Here is a 20,615-nt window from a genome sequence, read left to right as displayed (position 1 = left end):
GAATTATAGAACAGTTGAGAATTTCACTGATTATGAAGTTAATGTAAAATGCTTCATATCAGCTTTTGTGAAGCAGAAACTATTTTGAATACAGTTTTCAAGCTGAAGCGTTTGGTCTTAGGATTTCCCCTTATCAGTATCTCATCCTCTTCCATGTCACGTTTATTTGAACCCAATGACTGTTTCTTTAAAGAACTCATTTTCAGTCAGAGTCAGAGATATAATAATGTGCCAGAATGAGAAAAGTGTTAATGTTTGTAACAGCTTCAATGTATTGCACATCGCTGAGCCAATTTTAAGTATTTTTACCAAACATTTGCAAGGTTATTCATTTATCAACCAATCTACCGATATGAATTGTATGAAGCTATTTTACAGCTGGCATTGCACTTCACTGTGCAGAGATTAAATATTTTCTATGCATACAGTGGGGAGGACAGAATACCAAGGATACATCTGTTGCGACTCGAGACCTAAGGAAAATATATTTCATTGTTTATTTGCACAGGGAATTTTGTCAGTTTTTTGCACAGGGCCATAGAACTCAGTGCTCACCAGACTGAGTGAATTTCAGAGATATTGATTTCATTATAGGCATCGCATACTGGTATTCCAGATTAAGTTGTTTACTTTTTTTGGATTACAGTAAAACTAGTTAAGCACACCATCTGCTGAACAACTCATCACACAGTAAATTTGTATGACACAAACATTATGCATTGCATGTTCATTGGCAATCAAAACCACAAATCCTTTTAAAAGAGCGTTACAAGATTAAGCGGTGACTGGAAGGATGTCATATTAATATAAATAAGCATGCTGACAAGTCAAGACACGTCTGAGGAACTAGAGGACGATTATGATAACATTGAAGCTACAGATAAAGAAAAACGAAGCGACTGCATAATCGTAATGCAGTGGCAGGAGAGGGAAAAGAATGGGGAGTGGTTGGAAGATTTTTATTCGATAATAGAACGACAGAGCTGTTGGCTGGTTGTTTCTGCAGAGATAATAGTCTTGTGAATGGAAACACGTTCTTTGGACATCACAGAAGATGAAGATATACATGTATATCTAGGCTCAGCTAAGGAAAGGTACATAAATGATTGTGTCATAATGGAGGATAGGTACAAAAACTGTGTAAAGAAATGTTGGAGAAGACATAGGTTGGACTAATGCTTGGTGAAGGAAGACTTGCAAATAAGGTTCAAAAGAGTAAGAAGGGAAACCAAGAGACAAATTTGAACTAGAAATACAAAAGTAAGAAGACAAATATGCTGAGTGGGAATGCACAGTTTCGTCAAAATGGGATAGAAGGTCCAATGAAGAGAATGTGAACGAGAAATGGAAGATGGTGGCCCAAAAGCTTAAGGTAGCTCCTGGAGAAGTTGGACAGCTGAGAGAGTGTGGAGAATAATGTTAAGAATGGGTAGCAATGACAGTGCTGGACGAGATGGAACAGAGAAGAAAATGGAAGATAATATTAACTGAAGAAGGGAAAAGAATGGACACAAATCTGAATAATGAATTAAGAAGAGAAACAGAACAGCCAAGGAAGACATGAATGAAAGTGAGATGTAAAGAAATGCTGCAACTAGAATAGGAAGGAAAATATGGAACAATGTATGGATTAGTTGCTGACATAGTCTCCGAAGCAAAGTAAAGCAGAACAAGTATGGATGTAGAAAGAAGAGATGGTAAATGGTATACAAACTGGATTAAGTGCTGGAAAGGTGACAAGGATATGTAGAGTACCTATATGAGACTGATTGAAAACCAAACGATACTGAATTAGACGTGGAGATGAGAGTTGTAGAAGAGGACAATGAATGCTGAATCTAGGAAGGAGATGTAGAAAGGTCTTTGGGAGACATGAAGAATCATAAAGGAAGTAGAACTGATGGATTACCAGCAGAGTTAACTTAGCAATGTAGTAAGACAGCTGAATAAGTAGAATGGTTAGTTGTCTTTCTCTTGGCGATAATGGTACTGACTGAGAAGAAACACATTGCCAAGAAATGTGGGGATTTTAGAATCATGATTTCTCATGCAGAAAAAGTTCTACTGAGATTGATAAATAGAAGACTTCGTGGGAGACTGGAAAAAACAGTTGCATAGGAGCAGCATGAATTTAGAAGAGGGAAAGGTACAACAGACGCTACTGAACTGTTGAGAATTATACATGCAAAATTCACTGAAGGTTGGAAAGAAATTTATACTATTTTCATTGAGTTCAAGAAATCCTTTACAGAGTATGGCGGTATAAATTAATGGACATTCTAAGGAAAAATGAAGTCAGCTGGAGGGATTAATGGCTGATTAAGAATTTATATATAACACAGAAAATATGAGTACACATTGGGATGAGGTAACAGAGGAAAGCATAGTTGGAAGGGGAGAGTGGCACAGCTGTTGTTCCTCCCCAATATTGTTTAACATATATATTTGGAGCATGTTATTCAGAAATGTTTGAAACGAAAAAAGATGACTGCAAGTTGGTGGTAGAAGGATAAATTGTATTCAGTCTGCGGATGATGTGGTGTTATTGGCAGAGATCGACAGAACTATGACTGGAATGTTATAAGAATTAAATAAGAACCATGAGGAATTCAGAATAAGAATTAATAAGAAAAATATAAAATGCATGATGATAATTGCCAGAACCTACTTTTCTGTTCATTTTACAGTAATATCCTTAGCAACAACAATGTTGGGACAGGAAGACGTTGGTGCTTTCAAATATCTGGAAGAAGGCATAATTACAGAAGACATAAGATGCAATAAGGATGGGGAAACATGTATAGCAGTTGCCAAGGAGACAGTTGATAAGAAGAAGAAGCTTTTAACTGAGGAAGGGACTAGCAAAGTGTTTTATGTGGAGATTGGCCTTACAGGGAGCTGAGACATGGACACTGAGGAATGAGGATGTAACTAGATTAGAAGCATTTGAAATGTTAATTTGAAGGAAGATGGAAGAGAAAAAATGGGTAGAAGAAAGTGAGAAATGAGGATGCGTTGAGAAGAGGGGGGTGGGGAGAGGAGAGAGAAATTTTGAAGTAATCAGAAAGAGAAAACACAAGTGTCTGTGATACTGGAGAACAAAATATTGTTTACTGATGGATACTGTAGAACAAATGGTGGATGGAAGAAGAAGAAGAGCTCACACAAGATATCGGAAAGTGCATAGTATAAGGATAGAAAATAATTATGAGAAAATGAAGAGGATAGCAAATGACATGACTACTGTCAGTAGGACAGAACACTGACGATGATGAATCTAGATCCTTTGCTATGCTATCTGTCAGACAGAAGCAAGCAGATACTAAACTCTGGTGGCTTCAGTATAGATTTTCTAAAGCATTCTGGGATGCTGAGTGACTTTTGTGTAGCTCTAAGCAAGAAATAACTGTTACACAATAACAAATCCTCTCTCTGATCATGATACACACTTAGTTAGTCTAAATAAGAGAATGTCTTACTGTTATAACTCAGTGGAAATTAGTTACAATAATTAATGACTACAGGACAAATGTTTTTTACAATAGTTTACAAGAAATTTCCCATGATGAAATTTATGATGGAATAATTGTTAACATAAAATTTAATCCATTCCATTATGAAGTAGATACCTGAATATAGGAAATTACCCATGATGAAATTTGTGATAAAATAATAGTTAACATAAAATTTAGTCTTGTTCCTGATAAAATAAATACCTGAAAACAGCTGTCCAAATAATCTAATCAGAAAGGATATGAAACAGCCATATAAAAAAGTATCTTGTGAAAGGAAACAGTAAATGTACTCATCTGTTGGCAAGAACAGTAGTTGTGCAAAAAATGAACAAATTACTAAGAAAAATAATTAAAAAGTCAAAGGGATTAAAGTATCTTGTGAAAGGAAAAAGTAAACGTACTCATCTGTTGCCAAGAACAGTAGTTGTGCAAAAAATACTCAAACTTACTAAGAACAGAAATTAAAAAGTCACAGAACATGTACATAATGCCAGAAATCAGTAACCGTGACAACAGACTGAATGCTACATGTAATGCAGTGAAATGAGAGATAGGACAATCAGCCATAGACAGGGTAACGTCACTCTTGAACCGAATGGAAGGGCTGTAATTGATGAGTCACAGGTAACAAATATCTTTAATAATCATGTCTTAAATATAGTTGAAAAAATAGAGAAAAACAGTTGAAGAGTAAAATCACAGCAGTTTGTTGAAAAATAAATCATCATATGAATGTACACCAGCTTCTCCTTCCAAGATTAATGAAATCATATAATGTCTCAAAAATTAAATCTCATCTGATCTTGATGGTGTTTCCAATACAGTACTGAAGATTTGTTCAACTATAATAAGTCTTGCCTTATCTGAAATCTATATGGATAAAAAAACTCAAGGCATTTTTCCAGAGAGACTGAAATATGACATTGTTAAACCCTTCTTTAAGAAAGGTGACAGGAAAGATGTCGATACCTATAACCCTGTTTCGCTGCTGACAGCATTTCCCAAATTTTTTGAGAAGGCGATGTATTTTGTAATAGTGCCTCACCTGAGTAACAATAATATCTCCAACAAAGTTGATCGACTCGCAACACTATTTACATGTTCATTCAAATTTTCCAAATTCCACAAACATTAAATAAGACATTTGACTGTTAATCACAATATTCTCCTAGACAAACTAAAGTTTTATGGGACTGATGGTACAGCCAACAAGTGAATAATCTCATATCACACCAAACGAATGCAGAAACTGGTATTTCGTAATTTAAGCAATATTGTCAGGGGACATTATTCTGACAGGTGGGAAATCACATTTGGGGTTCCCCAAGGATCAGTCTTTGGTCCCCTGTTGTCCATCATGTATGAAAATATTCTTCCATCTAATATACAAGCAAAATTAATTCCTTTTGCAGTTGACAATAGTATTATAATCAACCCAAACATACAGCAGCAGAAGAAATGGTAAACGATGTTCTTAAATGTAGCATTGACTGGTTTTCTGTGAATGGTCTATGCTTCAAGGACACAGTATATTCAGCTGTTCACGTCTAGGGGTAGAATATTAATGATGTGTAATACATGATGAGGAAGTAATAAATAGCATGGAAAATTAAAAATACTTTGGTGTCCAATTGATGAGGATCTAAAATGGAAAACGGACTTTTTTAAACTATTAAAACACCTTAGTCCAGCCACATTTTCATTTATATTGGAATTTTCATATTATTCATTCAATAATTTCATATGGAATAATGTTTTAGGTTCACTCATCTTTAACAGAACAAGTGATTATTGCTCAGAAATGTGCTGTAAGCATACTGAGTGGTGCTCACCCCTGATCATTTTGTTGCAAACTTTTTAAGGAGGTGGGCTTTCTGACTACTGCTATACATTGTATTTATATCCCCATGAATTTTTGTAAATAATCCAGTGCAGTTCAAAAGGAACAATGATGATATTATTGCAATACCAGAAGGAAAAAACATTCATTACTCCACATTAAGCTTGTCCTGAGTAAAAAAAACGGGTGGTCAATGCTGCGACTAAAGTTGTTGATAACATACCCAGTGATATAAAACATCTAATACACAGAAAAGTAAAATTAGAAAACGAACTTAAATAATTTCTTCTTGCAGCTTGTGCTGTTTCATAGAAGAATTTCAACTGTTTTAACATGCAAAAGGTGATGGTTAGGAATTACAATGTCATATCTGCATATTTAGTAAAAATAATGAAAAACAGAAAAACTATGCAAATGTCCAATATATAGCCATATTTACAAACTAATTTGCGATGTGAAAGTAAATGGATTCATCCATATTACTATGAGTTATCATGCCAATGAACCATGGAACATGAAATTAACTAATTAATACCTCTCCCAAGCTAAGTAACCATTCAGTAAACCAGAACTTATTGTACTTATATGTCCAAATGACACAACTGCTCATCGCAAATATTCCTTGTGTCCCACCACCACTGCTGAAGATATCGATCTATTTTATTATTAGTGTGCTGCAGAACATTTATCTCTTTGAACGACTACATAATTTCCAACAAAAAGTATTAACAACTCGATCTGCTTACCAAAGTAGTATCCATGTTACCTACTCTCTTCAATCATCCTGGTATTCTAGTCTGAAACTGGTGCCCAACAACATTTCTACCTAACACACTATGGCACAACAGCAGTTTAATATCCTATTATGTAACATCCATTCGCTCTTAATTTGCATGCTATTCCCAAACTCCATCCATTCATTTATCTTTCATTAAACATTCTGACTATTGCCCAGAACAATTTGTGTGTCACCCAACACTACACACATATTCCTAAACCTATAGCTCAAATGGGAGTTTCAATGGGCCACCTCTGATATAACCTCATTTGCCCAACACACTTATTCAAAATTCAAGTCAAGCACGTCATCTACATCACTTACCTCAAGAGTATGACAGTAACAGGTGACACCGACTGTATCTGTCTAAAATACTCTGCTTCCAAAGCCTTCATTGTACACATTAACCAGATTGCACTGACATACATTACTGCCACAGCTGTTAACATGAGTAGATGATTCCTTGGCAAACTTGCCCAGTGGTGTCTGGTTATTATCACTATAAGAGCTGACCATGTTCCCTTGCCCAATGCAAATGACCTGAAAGCAGCCCCCTCTGACACTATCCTCACCTCAACCAACCTTCTGAGATGAAAGTCCCCAATGCAATTGCAAGTGATCACATTCCTATCCTTTTATCAACAGCTTGCACTACATCCAAAAAACACACTGCATACCATTGACCCTTCATCAATTTCACACAAGTTTACTCCAATACTAACACCAACTATACCCACAATGAAGGCTACAAAATTATTCTGTAATTAGCATATTCGAGAACTGACATAAGATACCCTTCACTGTCTATGTTCTCAAGACATGTCTCAAGCCACAAGTTGGACACACAAAAACATAGCAATCCCATGTACTAACGATTCATTTAAACCACCATAGGAAACTGTTACTGCCACATGGGGTAACTGCATTGTGTGAGGTGCCTTGCCACAATTTGTGCAGTTCCCACCATCAGAGGTTCGAGCCCTCCCTCGGGCATAGGTGTGTGTGTTATTCTTAGTGTAAGTTAGTTTAAGGTAGATTAAGTAGAGTGTAAACCTAGGGACTGATGACCTCAGCAGTTTCATCCTATAGGAACTTACCACAAACTTACAAAAAATTTTCCAGACTGTTACTGCAACTATTAACAGGACATATCTTTATCTACACTTACCTGGTGGGGGTCCCAAACACTGGATCAGTACTCAACAGCATGCCACTCTGGTGTTCTCTAGGTGGTCTCCTTTATAGATGAGCTACTCTTCAATACATTTCTCACATCAACCCAAAGTCAACCATTCGCTTTCCCTAGTATCAAACTTACATGGGTGTTCCACTGTACATTGCTTTGCGGTTTTATGCCCAGATATTTAATAGAAATGACTGTGTCAGGCAGGACACAACTAACACTGTGTTCCAAATTTACAGGATTTTTTCCCTACTTATCTGCATTAGCTTACATTTTTCTAAATTTAGAGCAAGCTGCAATACATCACAAATTAGAAATTCTCTCTAAGTCGTCCTCTATCCTCCAACCATTATTCAACAACGATATTTTGCCGTAAAGTACAACATCAGCGAAAAGTCGCTGCTGCCCAACCTATTGGTCATTATTTATGCATACAAAGTACTTTGGAACAAATTTTCACATTTGGAGAAAAATTAATTTTCTAGAGTAATTTTTGAAAAGGCCTGCAGAACCTAAAAAATGAATGGCAACATATACAAATACATGAAACTTGTACATATTATAGACTTTTATAGACATTCATGGACAATTTGTTCATTATTTTCTTATTGTGCACAGAAGGGCAAGACTGTACAGCATTGGTCACTGTACAAAATAAGTTCTCTCCTTTGTTATCATCATTTTCTTGAGGCCTTATTCCCGCTGCAATGTGTTAATTACAGAGGGTGGTTACATGCCCTTCCTGCCGCCAGGTTCTCTCCTGTGTTGTAATTCCAATTACTTCTAACCCGTTGTCAATGCAAAATAATGATAAGGGGCTTCTTCTTGTATACTTGGTGGCGTAATCGTAATTAACCTAAGATGCCAGTTATGTTTCCTTGCACACAACATACTTGTAGCAACATCTTAATTTTACTCATAATTTTCTGATATTTTTGGTGGCAAACGTATTAAATGCATTTACGCGCATAGGCATGAATCCCATGTCAGTTGTCAGATTTGCTTAAACATACAATCGTTCCATCGTTAACTGGAAGATGGAAATATACACAGCTCATAATGACATAAGAGACATGGGAAAGAACGTCTCACTAGTCCATCATACCTGAAATATGGTGAATCTGATTGTATTGATTACAGTACATATCAGAGCAATTGTTCTAGTGAAAACATCGTAGACTACCTACCAGAGTATAGGTTACTAAATGCGTGTAAGAAGCCATATTTTAATTAATAATGAAGTAATTAAAAGATTCACACTATATCATTAAGTATCTGAGATACCATAAGAAAGATTTTTAAAGAGATATTGTAACCTACATGTTCAAAACTAATGTGAATATACTAGTAAGCTGTTTTTACATCTTCACATCCTATGCAGAAATTACACATTTTCGTATTTAAATGTGATTCATGTTGATATCTTACTTTAAATCTGTTAGGGACAAAAAAGGACTTGAAACATAGACTGAATGGAATGGATAATGTCTTACAAAAAGGTAGCAGAATTAACTGAATTAAATCAGGCTATAACGAGGACTGCTGCCAGTCTGGAAATAGCAACAACAGCGTTTCTGAAAATAAGAAATTTGCTAACGTTGAGTGCCAAATTCAGTCTAATGAGCTCTTTTCTGAAGACATTAGTCAAGAATGTTGCCCTTTATGGAAGTGAAACGTGGAAGAAAAATAGCTGAGACAAGAATAGAATACAATTGTAAGGTGGAAGTCCATTTTTTACCACCTTCCATGGGCAACAGGTAAGGTGACAGTCCTTTTTACCACCTTTCATGGACTTCTCCTCGGCGAGACGATTCGAATAATATGTCACACGGTATACTTTTGGCGTAACAGACATAATTTGCATGTTACATGATAATGAGAGCATATTTGGCTGCTTGGGATACGATACCAAATAATCCCCTGCTCCATTTGCATGTACATACATTTTGGTAGCAATGCAGACATGGAACCCAGACAAGGTGATGAGCTGTAATGCAACTTTTTCTTTAAAAGCCTTTTTTCAGAGACTGTGTCTCAGGATAGGGATGGGTCATAAATATAACGGCCGTGAGGGACGCAGCAAGGGTCTTGACAGAGCTGCTTAGCTTGTTTTGCCACAGAGAGTCCACAATGAGTTTACTGCCTGAGGTGTCTCAAGGGAAAGGAAACTGCGCAGTTCAGAGTAATTGGATAGGCAGCAATTTTGCATGCAGAGAACGGAATACGTAATTTAAATGGCTTGTCGCACTCACGTGAACAGTACATGATCTCTACACATACAAATGAATCTCATAGAACGCTCTCTAATTGGCGGAACAGTCTAAAACCTTCGAGTGGAGGGAGATCGCCCTGTTTTCGTCATTTATTTATGGAGGTGGAGTTACCAGATATGACAATTGAGAGTTTTTTTAATTTAATCGTATGGCTAGGTCCTCCCGTCGGATGGGCCGTTCACTGGCTGCTGGTCTTTGAATATGACGCCACTTTGGCGACCTGCAGTTGATGAGGTTGGTAGGATGGTGATGAGAACAGCATAACTCCCAATCCCTGGGTGGAGAAAATTCCCCGACTCAGATGGTAATCGAACCCGGGCCCAGAGGATTGACAATCCATCACGCTGACCATTCAGCTACCAGGGGCGAACAGCACAGTTGACAGCAATGTTTTGAGAGTGACAGAAGTAATTCCTGTACATAGCAGTTTGATCGGCAGACTCCAACTTTGGAGCGTGGCAATGCTGTCCAGAGCCAGCGGGGAGGTAGCTCAATAGATCCAATTTGCAGACAAGAAAGTACTCTCTCTCTCCAGAATGTTGTGTTGATACATAGAGTGCTTTATTCTGTGGTCACTTTGATCACAATCGACTCTAAATAGATCAGCATTAAGTAAGCTGAGAGTCTCGAAATTTCTCCAAGTGGAGAGAGATAGAAGAGTCATGTCAGTTAGTACGTTCTTCTGGGGCAAGGGCGTCACTGTGCACATCGCCCCACCAACCAGGGCGAGTGTACGCGTCCATTATAGACAAACTGAAGAACTCGGTAAGAATATGTGACTAACAAAAAAAAAAAAAAAAAAAAAAAAAAAAAAAAAAAAAAAAGGCTCAAATGGCTCTGAGCAGTATGGGACTTAACATCTGAGGTTATCAGTCCCCTAGAACTTAGAACTAGTTAAACCTAACTAACCTAAGGACATCACACACATCCATGCCCGAGGCAGGATTCAAACCTGCGACCATAGCAGTCGCGCGGTTCCTGACTGAAGCGCCTAGAACCGCTCGGCCACAACAGTATGTGACTGACACTTCAGTCAAGAATATGCAGTTGACAGGCAGTACGGAGTACATATAGTTATCTGGCATCCCACACGTTCAATGACACACTGTGCGGCAAAGGTAAATTATGCCTTGCAATTGCACAGAATGCAGATTACAAATGATGTTGTCACAAGGGTGCCACTTCATCCAGTTCAGTGTTTAGTCTGGAGTACTATATTAAGCCCTCCTCCGTGTTGCGTTCAGTCAAACAAGAAAGTAATGCTGAATGTCAGTTAGACATGGTTGTCTGGCTATGTTAACTAATGTTCTTTAAGCATAATATATTTCAGAATACATTTCGGCAGAGTTTTCCCCTTTTCTTACTTGTTTACTTTATCTAGAACTATCTGACGCTTGTATCAACACTGATATGTCCTTTTTTAAATTTATTTACCAGTAAACGTTTTCTATGCTGTATCATTTTCTAAACAACATGATAATAAAAACAATATAACAATACATGGCAATGGATTGTTTTCCTGGAAATAGGCTTCTTACTCTCATTATATTAAAGAACTTGATAGATAAACTCTTTCAGGAATCCACATATTACCGTTCTTCTGATGTCTACCTAATTCCACAATTCGTGCTCCCCACCTGGCAGAGCCCAAACACAAACACTTCTAGACACACTTGTTGCTGTTGTTCCTATTTTTGGGTGGCTAGCGGTGGGGAGAAGACTGTAAGAATCGCCGGTACAGTACAGATGATTTTGAAATGTGGTGCTACAGAAAAATTCTGAAGATTAGGTGGGCAGATTCGATTAAAGAGGAGGCATGGAATCGACTAGGGAAGAAAAGTCATTTGTGAAATAACTTGATTGATTAAGAGGAGGGGTCAGTGATAGCAAACGTTCTGATGCAATGGGGAATTGTGAATCTGTTAAAGAAAGAAAGGTTTAGGAGGGGCGAGTGCGCAAAAATTGTAGTGAGATGCCGTAACTTGCTTCCTGTAAGCAGTTTCAAACAGGCATGGGTTGCACTAGTCACACAGTGATCGGTAGGCTTACGCAGGATACAACGACTTGGAGGGCTCTATGAAACCTTTATTCGGAACAGAGATCACCACAAAACTGTCTTGTAAACTCAGCTCAGTTACATTTCTGTAAACAGTGATCACAACCAATAAAAGTGATATTGTTTAATATTTTCCTCTACTTGGCCTATTTTGCGTTTGAATCTGTTTCTCAGCCAAAAATAATGTTATTCAAACTGACTTGTCAGTCGTGACTGATGTTTGTAGACGCTGCTAACACGAAATAAAAACGAATGTGAGTGGTAGTTACTGCCAATCTCTCAAAGGAACTAGGTATGTGTGCCTGTAGATACTTTTTTTTTTCAATATTTCAGACTGATAATGTGTCAGGCATGTTGGGTTGTGATGAAAGGTGAACGTGTCCACGTTTGCTGAGAGATAGAGAAACATTTCAGAGTTGCTTGTCCTGATATGCAGTGGGGTACATAGGATGAAATGTAGTCTACTACATCAGACAGTCACCTGATGTGGAGCTGTACGCAAAACTTAATTTACAAAACTCCTGTGGAGACAGAGGAACATCTACTGGCACAAATTCTGACCTCTGCACTAGAATCTGAAGAGACACTGGGTGGGATGGAGAGTGTGTACAAGAACATGCTCCAGAGATAGAATGTCTGTAACATCCTTTGTGGTCGCAACATCAGTCTGTAGTTGTAATGGATTAGTACTGTTCTGTACGTACAGATGCTGGATTCCTTTTTGTTCTGGAACGTGATGTTTAAGTGTTAATACAAATAAAAGTGTTTAAATGATAAATGGATATTATGTATATGTTTCCTTTCAAACTGTTGCCTAATAATCGTAGTGCGCCAGGCCCAATTCAATTCTTCAAGATGAACTGGATGAGTTAAATATGTGAGTTGAAACCATCGTAGAACGGAAACGGTATGTTTCCAGACATGGGTTCCTATTCAAAGTATTGTGTACTCACTCCCCTCTACAAGTCATAGAAGGCTGTAACGGGAATTTACGAACACCGTGTATACGCAAGTGAAACGAGGAGTATTTCCTTACACTAGTTACGTGATATTCATTAACTTAGCAATTCCATAAAAAGTGTGCTTGAGAATATTCAACACTGGATAACGCTGCTGATCGAAATGTGAATGTCTTCCTTAATGTGCAGATGGTCATTACTGAATTGCAGCTAAACTTCTTTGCGTAAATAATGAGAAATGTCCAACAATGCCATGCCTTCCACGAAATGCCAAGGTATGTGAGAGGTTATGAACCAAGGAAACAAACTTAATTCAGTACTGTATCACAAACTGAACTAAGTCAGTAACTTACAGTCACCCTTTCTTCCCCAGCCGCTGATCAAGGCACGTTTTCCCACGAAGGTTTCATTGACCTCACTGAAGGATGGTAACGTCACCAGCGCAATATAACCTACAGGAAAAAATGTTGAATTATTTATACCGACTGTATTTTATGTTTGCATTCTCCAAATCTCGAAAGCAGTATCATCTAACAAAGGACATAGATTGAAATAACTTACCTTTGCTTTCCTCATGTTAGCTTGAAAAGAAGTCATAACCAACAATACTATGAGGTGGTAATACAGACGGTTACCAGAATAATAGTGGCGGGCGCTTGAAAATGTGTGTGTGCGCGTGTATGTGTGTGTGTGTGTGTGTGTGTGTTGTTCTTAGCATAAGTTAGTTTACGTTAGTTTAAATAGTGTGTAAGTCTAGGGACCGATGACCTCAGCGGTTTGGCCCGTTAGGAATTCACACACCTTTCACATTATCTATGTACCGTTCCTTGTCAGATCACAGTTTCACCTGACATGCGGTTATGTGTTCCTTTTCTCTTCCCTTTCATCGTCTTAGTGGTAATGGAAGATGAATTAAGTCGAAAAGAACGGTCTATTTGTAACGATAACTGTACATATAATAATTTTTTTCTTTATGAATTTAGATAAATTAATGTAAGCAATTTTTTGAACTTTTTTTTCGGTTCGTATAGTTATGTTAGAGAGACTGTGAGCAACTTTTGAAACGAATATTATTATTTATGTTAGATTTCAATTAATGTGGTAATCAGAGGAAAGTGTATTTAATGTTAAAACTATTGTAAGATGTGAAAATTGTAATTTATACACTTGGTCCATTCGTAGGTAATGCATTAGGATATGTGTAGTAGAAAACCTGTGGTGAATACCCTACCTGTAGGGGAGCGGGAAAAGGTGGAGGCAGGCGAGGCGGGAAAACGCACACTGGCGCGGTTCGGCACAACGGGCACAGTATGACAGTGGGAGGCGAGCTACAGTCGGAAGTACACGTACTGTACCGTGGAGGCTACCCAGGGAAAGTGGATTCCATTGAGCCTCGGATGAACCGATTCCGACGACTACTTGGCATGGCTATATTCTGAGGCACAAAGTTGGAAAGATAACGACGCTAAGAAGAAGGAAAGTGCCGCTGCAGTGAGAGCCTTAGCCGTGCTTGTATGTGTGCCGTGCTGCCCGCTATCTCGCTGCCCGCCATCCGCCGCACCGACTTGCACAGGTCAAACATTTATTTCATCTTTAGAAGTGTATCTGTGTGGACCAGTGTCGAAACTGTTTCTAACTGTTCAATAATAACGTGACTTTTACCAGAATTGCTTTAGCCATGACTTATCCTGATCACTGACCTAGACAGGATCCTTACCTCGTATTGTGCAACCCGAGTATCCTAAACTGAAAGTTTAATGTTTGTGTTAATGAAAATTATCAGCAGATTAATCTATGCTTTAAAGGAATCTAAAGTTATGAGTGTTATTGCAAATGTTGAGAAAGAACAAAAGTGTGACTAAATTGGAAGAGAGTTTTTTTGAATTGAGTTAGCGATGTTATTTAATTAATCTGAGACAGAAATAATGACAGTTAAATAATTCAAAAGTGATACAAAGGAGTAGTTATCCAGAGATTGATAATTTTGGGTGTTAATTTGCCTTCAGTACTTAATAGTTTCAGTATAACGACCATCAAAGTTTCAGGCCCCCCCCCCCCTTCTCTTGTCCATTCTTTCAAACCTTGAAATGTGTTGGTCAGATTTGACCAGTAAAGCTAAATTATATATTAATCCTAAGTGTATTAGTGTTTTTCCATCCTTAATAGTGACATAGTGTGCGTACTTTCGAGATTGCTAATGCTAGGGCAATCTATGCCCGATTTCAGTCTGATCAATATACAAAAATGTAGTTCGTAGTAATCATTGCTGTGTGGTGTTGTGTAAATTTAGCTCGTCCAAATTAGTACAAAAAGAGAAAACTTTAGTTCAGTGGATTTTTCCGGTTCCAAACTTTGCCATATAACGCTTCATTACTACGAGTTACTATGCTTGTACACGCACCCACTTGTACAAGGAAAAACTCACTCATTGCCTAAGTAGGCTGGCGACCGAATTGTTAATTATAGGTAGCATCTACTGTGTGTACTTCTTGTCCATGCGAAAGAGTAATTATACTTTACATTTGCTTGACTGCATCACTGTAGTTATTGACTGAGTATAAGTCCGATCTTGCTTCTATTAGGTACACGCGGTCAACTAATGTACTAAAATCCTTGTTTATAAGGTGAAGCCCGTGAACTTATTGCAGTACAGGCTTTATAGAGATAACGTACGTCCGAGCAGGGCGGTAGCGTTACAAGTGGCCTCCCGGTGACAGGACATCCATCTGTTGTCGGTTACAAATTAATGTAAATACCGAACAGTGGATGTTCAGTGGCACGAATAGCAATAAAGTTCAGCAAAATAAACTGCAGTGTGAGTCAAGTATAATAGTGTGGTATAGTTGGCATTCAATATGGACAGGAACGTAGGCAGGGTAGATGCGCCAAGTGAAATGGAGAATGCGGCTGGCAGTAGCCGGAGTTTACGCGGCCAGATAACAGATGGCGTTAGCGGAAGACAATTGGCGTACTTACAATACCACGAACACGTCAATGAACAGATTGAAAGGTTGAGATCGCCTCGAACACAGCAAGGGACAAAACAGGAAGCAGAGGGTGACTTTGTAGATGATAGTGGGTATGTGAATGAATCCACTGACATGTTTGATTCTCCACAGATAAAGAAAGAACCGAAAGAAACTTTTGAAGTAGGATCGGAACACACCGATTCCGTAGAACAAAACAGTGTGAAAATTTTAAGCATAAACGATCTATTTGAACAATTAACCAAACAAATTTCAGGACAGAGTGAGCAGATCAAAACACAGAATGATCAGCTTCAAAAACAAGTCGGTAGTCAGGTTTAATCAGCTCAAAACACACGTTGACGAGCAACTCAAAACACAGAACGAGCAGCTCAAAACACACGTTGCAGAGCAGCTCAAAACACAGAGTGATCAGATTAAAGCACAGGTCGAAGGACAGGGAATTAAAATTAGTAAACAAATAGAACAGGTAGAACAAAAAGTGGGTAATTTAAGTTCTGTGGTAAATACTCTGAAATTTGAAATTGATACCATTAACAAAAATATAGATACTATGCAGGAGGAAATTGGAAACATTAATAGTAGATTCGATGTTGAAATTCTCAACATTCAAGAGAAAGTAGAACCTCTGGTTGAAACTAAGGTAGACGAAAAAGTTTTCGGTCTTAAAACTGAGATCGTAAACGAATGTCAACACGGGATATCACAATTGAAAAAGGTAGTTTTAGACACTGAAAGGGATTTAAGTAAAAAAGTAACCGGATGTGTTCAAAATTGTGAACAAAATACTACGAAAATTCAAGGTAGAATTTTCGATCTGGAGAGCAAAATTAAAGATAGGCCTGGTGTTGTCTGTAATGGCACACCAATTACGAAGCTGTTAGAAGGCGAGGAACGCTTCGATCCAGCCAAGAAACATAACGGGTGGCATCCGTTAGATTTTATTAAAAATTGCGAGAGAGTATTTCCTGAGCACTTGTCTGATCAGGAAAAGATAAACGTTGTAATTAGCGCCTTAGCGGGTGATGCTAAGCGCTGGGGGATAAATTTAAATACCGAACGAATGACGTTCGAAGAATTTAGGGAGAGATTTACGGAAGAATATTGGTCTGAACAAAAGCAGGACCGTTTATGGCGGGAGTTCATCATGGCCAAACAGCATGATAACAGGGGCAGGAATTCTTTGAAAGATTTCTGTGAGTATTGGTACCGAAAATTGACACACTTAAGAGGCCGAAGGTCAGATTCAGAAATTATCTGGGAGTTATATAAAAAGCTTCCAGAAGATTCAAAGAGGTATGTAGGAAGCAATCATCGCAGCTTCCAAGCATTTCTCGAAAGAGTCGAAGACGAACATCATTGGCGCGAAAGTCGTACCAATTATCAAAATTTTGGTAACCGTAATAACCGAAACAATGACGAAAGAAATGACGGCGATGGATTTCGCGTCAATATAATACAGAGAGGAAGAGGCAGAGGAAGAGGCAGAGGAAATTATCCAGGTCGCGGTCGAGAGTATACCGCGCAAAATAATAACGACGCGGGAAACTGATTTCCGCGAACGTTGCGGGCCAAACGGAAGCGGACAATACATACCGGCCCCGATTTAAGAAAAGATATCGGACCGACCGTAATGTAATGAGACAGGATAGGGTCGGACATGGAACGCCGCAAAGTGTTGTGCGAGCCAGAATGAGTCATCTCTGCCGCACAGAGCGCTACATGTTAACAGGCGAGTGGAACATCAGAGGGCAACGGCCCAGCCTAGCAGAACATCTGTTCGGAAAGAAGCCGCTAGCAATACGGCAGCAGTAGGTACGAACATAGCCGTCAGAGTTAATGAAAATTTTACGAGTGATAATTCCGTGGCAAAGGAAACAATAAATGAAACTGTGAATACACAGAGAGGTGCGGTTAGCAGTATTTGCGATAAGATAAAAGGCGAGGATGAATTAGCAGAAGTAACTGACTGGCGTGTGCAGATCGATGATCTGTACAAGGGCCTAAAGCAATGTGAGTGGGAGGATTTTAAAAGGGAGTATGAGGCGAAGAAATTAGTTGGTGGAAAGAGAGATAGTAGGGACGTCCATAAAGTGACGTGGCCCAAATTTGAAGAGGGGAGAATAAATAGCGCCGCGCAAAGTACGCGTGCTGCCGATAGGAGGAAGGTTAATGATAGGAAGGATTTGGAGGATGAAATCCTCAGCATTGACGAAGAAATAACTTCTGCTAACAGTCCGCCAATAGTGCAAGCTGCTACCGAGAGGCACCGTGGAGAAGGGGTAGGTGATTACCTGAAAGTAAGTAAAGTCCACGAGGATTACACTAAATATGAAGTCACAGTAGATGTAAATAAAGCTGATGCTGAGGCCGTTTTGCCAAAAGAGGAGGTTGAATTAAAATCCAAGCCTGACGACAATACAGAGGAAGAACTTAGTGCCTGTCTCAGAAAAGCTTTTATGTTAGAACCTGAAAGCGATCCGGAATGGTCGGATTCCGACGATAGTTCGGATGATGAAAGATACACAAATACAGACGAAAATGAATGTACTAACTCCCCCTATTGTGCAAAAGTAGCGTACTTAAGTGAATCTGATGTTGAGGAAGAGAGTAGTGGTGAATCTAGTGAAGATGAATTTTCAGGTGCAGAGGAAAATGAATATACTTTTACTGAAAGAGGGTATGAGAAAATCAGTGAAAAGAATAGGGATGCAGTTAATTGCGGTATTGTACCTAATGATAAAGAAACTTCAAAGCAAAATCCAGACGTTGAGACCGAACAAAGAAAGAAAGAACCACCGGACGACTCAGTGTTTATTTTGCAAAGAGTTCAAGTAAGCAAAGACTTTGAACTCCAGAAATCGAAAAAGCCACCAGACTTAAGTCACTGTTTAATGAACCATAAAAGACTGCCTTGTTAATAAAGAGACTGGGGGCAGGGTGCTGTATTTGTATATATTATTATTATTATGCATGACTTTATTATTACTGTAACTCAGTGTTATCTGAAAGTGAATTATTGTTTTGTTGAATTAGAGCCTGGGGCAGGTTTATATCGGATTTTGAGAATGTCATGAACACATTACATCATGAAACTACAGGATTTCCACCGGAAGACATTTTGTTAGGCAGAAGTAGTAAAAGTTTAATTGAAGAAAAACTAGAGTTTCCACCTTGTACAAGTTTGGGATTGGATCAAAAGAAAGAATTGGTGATAAAAAGGGCAAAGCAAAAAGCTGAATCTAGATCTAAAAGACACAATAAAAATTTAAAAGTTTCAAAATTTAAAATTAGAGATTATGTTCTTTTAAAAACCCACAAAAAGTCTAGTGAACTAAACCATGATATTTCAAAATTTAAATATATTTATAATGGACCATATATAATACAGAATATTCCACACGACAATGCTTACTACCTGATCTACCCAAAATCCAAAAGACCTTTAGGTGTAAGAAATATTGTGGACCTGAAACTGTATGTTCCTAGGAACGAGTAAATGTGCTGTATCTTATGCTGACCCAAGTTATTCTAAATATATCTAATCTTTGTAAATGTCTGTATACCCTTGAAAGTGTGCTAATGTAGTTATGTGAGTTTCAGATTACCAATTGTACTGTAACTGTAAAAATGTATGGAGAAAAGGACTGAAAAGAAAGGATAAATGCTATCAGCCAGATAAAAGATGGGACTGTCAAAAATGAAAGTGGGCAGTGTATGAACCATAATATGAAGGACTGCCAAATACCAATGAAGGCAGATAAATAATCGATGGAAAATTGTAAATGTGATCCAGGAGATGTGACAATAAGAAGTGAAAAGGACTGCCCTAAATCCGCATCATAGGCAGGAAATATGTGTAGTTAATTTTCTGAATATATGTGTGTGTGTTTTGTTTAGTAAGTAATAAAATGGACTGCTATTCAAAGCAAGCAGCGACAAATTATCTTATAGTGTATACAAAATATGCAATTGTTTTTGTAGTTAAATGTTTGTATTCCAGAATTTTAAATTATTTCTTTGGGAAATTTAGAAAAAATGATTAAATTGCTATTTTAGTGATGTTATGATGGGAAGTTGGACTGTGCAAAAGGCACTTGAGTAAATGACAAGTAATTATTCTTGAAGTGTTAAAAAAGTGTAAACCTATATACAGTGAGTAAAAGGAAATATGTAGTGTAAATCTTTTTGGACATTTAAGTAAAGATTCAGAACCACTGTATAATTGTAAGATTTAGTGTTCCCATAAAATTTGGACTTAAGAAAATTTTCTGGAAACAGGGGCATGTGTAACGATAACTGTACTTATAATAATTTTTTTCTTTATGAATTTAGATAAATTAATGTAAGCAATTTTTTGAACTTTTTTTTCGGTTCGTATCGTTATGTTAGAGAGAATGTGAGCAACTTTTGAAATGAATATTATTATTTATGTTAGATTTCAATTAATGTGGTAATCAGAGGAAAGTGTATTTAATGTTAAAACTATTGTAAGATGTGAAAATTGTAATTTATACACTTGGTCCATACGTAGGTAATGCATTAGGATATGTGTAGTAGAAAACCTGTGGTGAATACCCTACCTGTAGGGGAGCGGGAAAAGGTGGAGGCAGGCGAGGCGGGAAAACGCACACTGGCGCGGTTCGGCACAACGGGCACAGTATGACAGTGGGAGGCGAGCTACAGTCGGAAGTACACGTACTGTACCGTGGAGGCTACCCAGGGAAAGTGGATTCCATTGAGCCTCGGATGAACCGATTCCGACGACTACTTGGCATGGCTATATTCTGAGGCACAAAGTTGGAAAGATAACGACGCTAAGAAGAAGGAAAGTGCCGCTGCAGTGAGAGCCTTAGCCGTGCTTGTATGTGTGCCGTGCTGCCCGCTATCTCGCTGCCCGCCATCCGCCGCACCGACTTGCACAGGTCAAACATTTATTTCATCTTTAGAAGTGTATCTGTGTGGACCAGTGTCGAAACTGTTTCTAACTGTTCAATAATAACGTGACTTTTACCAGAATTGCT

General features: G+C 38.2%; 1 protein-coding gene across 3 annotated transcripts in view; it reads right to left on the bottom strand.

Moving 5' to 3' along the window:
• LOC124551335 (brachyurin-like) overlaps positions 1 to 20,615 on the bottom strand; it is a 125,577-nt gene that overhangs the window by 40,631 nt on the left and 64,331 nt on the right. For 2 of the 3 annotated variants that reach the window (XM_047126356.1, XM_047126358.1), the window contains exon 4: positions 12,958 to 13,056. The exons of the other annotated variant lie outside the window; for it this stretch is intronic. In XM_047126356.1, coding sequence (XP_046982312.1) covers positions 12,958 to 13,056 — 99 coding nt within the window. The remainder of the gene's footprint in view (positions 1 to 12,957; positions 13,057 to 20,615) is intronic. 3 annotated transcript variants of the gene reach the window in all.

The sequence above is a fragment of the Schistocerca americana genome, chromosome 9, assembly GCF_021461395.2.
Source record: "Schistocerca americana isolate TAMUIC-IGC-003095 chromosome 9, iqSchAmer2.1, whole genome shotgun sequence".
Lineage (NCBI taxonomy): Eukaryota > Metazoa > Arthropoda > Insecta > Orthoptera > Acrididae > Schistocerca > Schistocerca americana.
Note: the sequence above shows the minus strand (reverse complement) of the source record. Positions and strands in the feature narration are given on the sequence as shown.